At 41.9% G+C, this 5,857-nt stretch overlaps 1 protein-coding gene across 1 annotated transcript in view; it reads right to left on the reverse strand.

Moving 5' to 3' along the window:
* Positions 1-434: 434 nt before the first annotated feature.
* MICAL3 (microtubule associated monooxygenase, calponin and LIM domain containing 3) overlaps positions 435-5,857 on the reverse strand; it is a gene marked incomplete at its 3' end in the record, with an annotated part of 82,208 nt that continues 76,785 nt past the window's right edge. The window contains exons 25-28 of the mRNA XM_009580858.1: positions 5,386-5,508; positions 4,899-4,990; positions 1,032-2,904; positions 435-529 (exon numbers count right to left, since the gene is read on the reverse strand). Coding sequence (XP_009579153.1) covers positions 435-529; positions 1,032-2,904; positions 4,899-4,990; positions 5,386-5,508 — 2,183 coding nt within the window. The remainder of the gene's footprint in view (positions 530-1,031; positions 2,905-4,898; positions 4,991-5,385; positions 5,509-5,857) is intronic.

Raw genomic sequence — 5,857 nt, forward strand, 5'->3', positions numbered from 1 at the left:
GTAAAACAATACCCTAAAATCGGACCCTTACAAAAAGTGAGAGCTATCTCATTGTTATCTTTTTGCAATAACATTAGCGCCAGTGAAATTTACTCTTCTGACATTCGATATCTGTTTTCTGAGGATCATCGGCATGCTCACAACAGGGACAATTCACTATTCTGACTGCGATACTCATTGTAAAGTAATGTCACAGTGAGGAAACAGATCCTTCACATAATAACAGTGGGGAGTAGCTTGCAATTGTGAAACCAAGTGAAACCAACCTATTTTAGGCAGAACAGTCAGCCAACTTACAGGAAAGTCCCGTAAGAAGTCCATGGAAGAAAGAGTAAGAACAACAAAACTAATTATCCATGTTTCTGATGTGGTTCTCTGAGTCTGTGATCTGCATGATGCTAGATCCATCTAAAATGCATTTCCCATCTGCCTACCTCTCGCTTGGATTTCTGGGAGGAGCGTTCCAGAATATCGTCACTGGAGAGGTCAGAGTCCTCTGAGAAACTCAGGTGTTGACGGAGCTGCAAATCTGAGAAGCCGGGAATAAAAAGGGAAAATTAAAGAAGTGGTAACTATTCTTTCTGTAAACATTTCAGAACTCAGTCGATAAGCTGTTTGATTGAGCTTCAAAAATACTTAGTCCTTTTGTGCCAGTCTCAGTTGCTTCGTCTGAGATTAAAGAGGGATCAGAGAAGCACTGATCTGCAAAATGATAAATATTAGTCAAAAGCTTCATTCTAAGAGAGCATCACTTTCTGCAAACACGGTTAAAAATAATGGTCATGATTCTCCCTTTGTACTGTATCAATGCTCTTACGGTAGATACAGCACTTGGATGACAGCAGCTGGCACTATTCTGGCTATTTGTACAAGGCCAGAGAAATATAACATGTTTGCTTTTGATCACATTTATGGCTAACTTATTCACCGTATCACAAGTTGCCATTAAACATCTCCGCCTGCCAAACTTACTTTCAAGGATACCTAACCGTAGGAAAAGTACACGGTGCAGAGGCACATATCTATTATACCTGCAGCTGTAACCAACGGAGAAGCTTTGTGCTTGCCAGAATCCACAGTGGCACTACTTGAGGGAGTACTTGGGCAGGATTTGTCATCAGTCTTTTTCTTCTTGTCTTTCTTATACCCAGAGAAAACAGACTTCCATAACGACCTAGGCTTTGTTGCTTCCTCTGTCCCACCACTAGATTTGTCGGAAAGCCTGCTGTCATTTTTTGATTTCTTCTCCTTTTTGTTCTTACGAGGGGAGAAAAGAGAAGTTCTTTTCTTACTCTTCCCACTGGAGCCTTCTGAAGAGGTGACAGACCCTTCAGGTCCAGCCACATCAGCAGCAGGAGTGGAGAACTTCTCACTAGCAGCATCATCCTTCCGTGTAGATCCCTCTGCTATTTTCAAGGCCAGATGCTTTGGAGAGTCATAAAACAACTCTTTGGTCTTCAAGGGCATAGAAGATGCCTTTCGTGCCCTTGTGGCCCCAGCAGCAGCAGCTGCAGCCATCTCCATATCTTTCATCTTACACAACTGTTTAGCCATGGCGTCACGCAGTGCTTGGCTCTTGACAGACTTCTCTCTGGCTCTCATTCTTTCTTCAGCAAGCTCCTTGGCCTCCGCAGAAATTTCAGGCAACACTCTCTTCTTTTGGTTAACCCCTCCTTCCATTGAGGGTGGACCACCATTTTCTTTGACCAAGGGCAAAAGAAGTGGTTTCTCTGGCCTTGGCCTACTAGTAGGAGGTGTAAAGAACTTCTCATGAAGGCTTGAGTCCTCTGTCCTGTCATCATACGTGTCTTCTACATCATCAGCAAATGGAATCTCATCCACACTCTCTGCAAAAGACTTTCGCACATCTTTTTTGGCCTGGGTTGACTCTTTGACAGCAGAGGTCGGCTCATGGCGTGGTAGAGCAGGAGGTGTTGATGCTGGTGTTGGAGGTGACCTGGCTTCAACCTCATTCTGCCAAACTGCTTGATGCCTCTTTCTACGCAAAGTGGCTGGTTCTTCACCCTGAGGAGGTGGTGGTGGCGGACTTGATGGAGGAGTAAGCATGGTAGAGTCAGAAGTGTTGAAGCTCTGGCTAGCCATAGTTCTCATGTTAGATGAGCTCTCCTGAAGGCCAAGTCCAGAACTGCTGGATACATCTCTTCTTACTTCACTGGAACTCTTTAACTCTTTTTCTGATGGAGATTTTGGAGTGAGCAGAGAAAACTGCTCATTTTCTAACTTGGACAGTCCCTGTCTTCTTGGAGCAGGCTGGGGTTTCACAAGATGGATCCTTTCATCCCCTGGAATATTCTCGCTATTAAAAGTCTTCAGAGGAGTTGTCTCAAGGGCAGATACAGTAAAGTTTGTCTCTGAGCGTTTGTTTCTGTCTACTGGGGTGAGCCCTAAGCTCCTCCGGATTTCAGCACTCTTCATCCAGAACTCTTCTACAAGGTTACTCCGTTTCAGGGCTTCTTCTGCAGTAGTGGGGCTCCCCAGTTTTTCCACCTCACTATCCTGGCCCCTGAGGACCAGTTTGGCTAAAGGAGTAGACGTTAAGGCTGGGACAGGTTGGAAACATACTGGAAGCTCCACCGGGGATGGAATGGATGTTTCAGCAGAAGGCAAAGGCTGGGAACAGATAGGCATTTGAGCAGATGTTGGGGATGAAGCCAATGTTGGTGCTGCTGGCTGAGACTCTGCTAGTGATGTAGGTGCAATGGCTTCTGGTGATGCAACCGGCTGGGATAACACTGGAGGTGGTGGCACCGAAGGGCTCTTAACCTTCCTGTCTTTGGGAATTTCATCCTTTGGTCCTTCTTCAAGAATGAAAGGCTCAGGAAAAAAGCGTGCCTCTGGAGATTTTATTGCACGGGATACTTCAGCCAGGGGATCTTTTACATCCTACAAAAAAAGGAAAAAGGGAAATATTAATAGTCACTGGGCACATTAGAATACTGTTCCATTTTTTCTGCTTTTAACAAAGTTAGCAATAAGGAAACCATCCAACTAACAAAATATGAAAAAACCCACACATGGCATCCCATTCGCAGGCCTGGAACATCACTTAGGATTTCTCATCGGTATGGTTCATTTTTCTGCCCTATTGTATAAACCGTCCTTTGCAGACGACAACAAGGAAAACTTAATTTTTGGAAGAAAAAACACTACACTAAATTCTAGAAATACATTTCTATCTTTTCCTGCTCTCCCTTCGAATCTCCAACTCTATGTATTGTGGTGGTCCCTTATCTCAGACAGATTTGATGCAAGTCTCTCCAGCTCTCATCAATACAGCACTTTCTGCTGGCTAGCATCTGCTGTAATGTTTTCTTAAAGCAAGGGGTGCTTTCTCTGTTAAGAGTAAATTAGGCTGAAATTCCCTTGACCCTTAATGGTCTGAGAAGTCTTGGTTTCCATTTCGTACATCCAGACTGCCATATTACTCAGTAGCACAATTCATTGTTTTACTATTTAACCCTTTGGCAGTGGACTCCTCTTACTGAGTTCTGGTATTATTCTTTCCAATGACATCTTTTGCACCAGCTTTCTTTTGAATGCAGACAGTTTGATTTAACTGACACATGACCATTAGAGCATGAAACCTCTCTATCTGTGTGCTTGTATGACACATATTAAACACCCAGGTCTTGAGTACTGCATTTAGGCACTGTCCTGATATAAAGAATGTCTAACAGAATCATTAGATGGTCCTGAAAAAAACCCCCTTAATTTTAATACAAAGTAAATGTTGTCAGCAATTGCTGTCAGCAAACCAGCCTTACTCCATAATGTGTCCATTGTAAAAGTAAACTGGTTTATGACAAAACTGTCTGGGATGAAGTCTAATCTTTTAGTAATTTTCCTTAAAAACAAACACTTGGGAGGGAAAAATTTGAATTGAACATTTTAACGGCCATGTACTTCCTGCTCTTACACACCAGTAGCTGGAAACACCACAGTATGCTTGCATGCTGACTCCAGGTCTAACAACATGACAGTACATCATTGACATGTCTCACTTCCTTAAGCTGAACTATGTTGTTACCCTGGAATAAATAAGCACTGCTTTGGTTACTATTAAGTAATAAAAATACAACTTTGAATTGCAAATTCTGTACAGAATCTGCTTTTGGTACAGAAAAGATAGCCAAATCAGGATAAACAGGAAACACCTTACTCATGGCTCCCCTTATGCCACTACACTCTGAAGTTAGGAAAGAAAGATAGTACTTTATTTTTGTAGTCTAAATGAAGCCAGATTTCAAGGTGATCAACAGAAATTATTGTCATGGTTTAACCTGGCAGGCAGCCAAATACCACACAGGCCCACACCCCCCCCCCACCCCCCCCCCCCTCCCCCCAGTAGGACGGGGAGAGAATCAGAAGGATAAGAGTGAGAAAAAACTCATGGGTTGAGATAAAGACAGTTTAATAGAACAGAAAAGGGAAAATAATATAATAATGATAGAATATACAAAATGAGTGATGCACCCACGCTGACCGATAACCAAGTGGTGATCGCTACTTCCTGGATCACGCCTACCATTCATATACTGAGCATGATGTCACATGGTATGGAATACCCCGTTGGCCAGCTGGGCTGGCTGTCCTGGCTATGCTCCCTCTCAGCCTCTGCTTGGTAGCACGGAAGCTGTCCTTGACAAGGTACTTAGCAACAACTGAAAACATCAGCGTGTTATCAAGATTCTTCTCATACTAAATCCAAAACACAGCACTAGGAAGAAATTTAAGTCTATCCCAGCCAAAACTAGGACAATTATAGAGACAGGAAAGGAGGAAAGCCCACTGCTGTCAGTCCTCATTAGTTTATCCAACAAACTGTTCTCTTGAACTATAGGTAGCAAGTAGAAAACTTCAAAGATTCCCTTTCTTACCTCTGCTTGTTTTGCTTTGGGACTATCAACCGGAGACAGAGGAAGAACACTGTCACTAGATGACTGGATAGGGATGGATGGCTTGCATGGATCTAGGGAAAACAAAAAAAAACAAATGAGACTGCTAATATTCTATTTTTTTTATGTTACACACAGCAAGTAGTGACAAATGTCTCACCTTTTTACAAATTCTAGATTAGACATCTGAACTTAGACAAAAATTTTTAAATGTCCAAAATGGTACAAGCTTTTTAATGTACAAACTTCTACAAGAAAAAGCAGTTAAGATGGGTTCTCACGCTTTAGCAAGCTGTAATTAATGGGTTCAGAACATTGTTCTCAAAATGTTAATGCAAGCACATACTGTGCCACTGAGAGTAGTGAGATCATTCAAATCTAAGATAGTGTCTTCTCTTAAATCTAACAAATGTATAGACTATCTCAAACGCAATTACAATCATTCAAACACTGATGGGAAAGCTATTACCTTCTGTCACACTGCAAGAAGCACCTTCTGCTCCTTCTTCATCTTCAGAGACTTTTAGTTCTGGCTCTTCTATGCCACCTTGATGTAAGCGAAACTCTGCTTCTGCATCAGATGGGATGTCATCTGATCACAGATGGGGCAGGGGAAAAAAGCAAGAGATCTTGGATACAAGTCCATCAGGATATCTGTTTATTTTTAAAAAATCTTTCATAATCCTTTCTTTCTATTCACATGGTTTTCATAACCTGAACACCTACATGTTTCACTCCTTTTTCTGTGTGCTAATTAGAGTCATTTAAGCAGTAAATGATGGACTATTAGTACAAATAACTAAATTAGTAATTGAAGTCATACCTTACCAGTTTTCTGGAAATTTGCCAATGTTTTCTGGCATATGCAGTTCATTTTACACCAGCAAGGGAAGATTTTTGGCATAATATTGTGGACTTTTCACAAATTTACTTCTATTTCT

The sequence above is a fragment of the Fulmarus glacialis genome, unplaced genomic scaffold (assembly GCF_000690835.1).
Source record: "Fulmarus glacialis isolate BGI_N327 unplaced genomic scaffold, ASM69083v1 scaffold32050, whole genome shotgun sequence".
NCBI lineage: Eukaryota > Metazoa > Chordata > Aves > Procellariiformes > Procellariidae > Fulmarus > Fulmarus glacialis.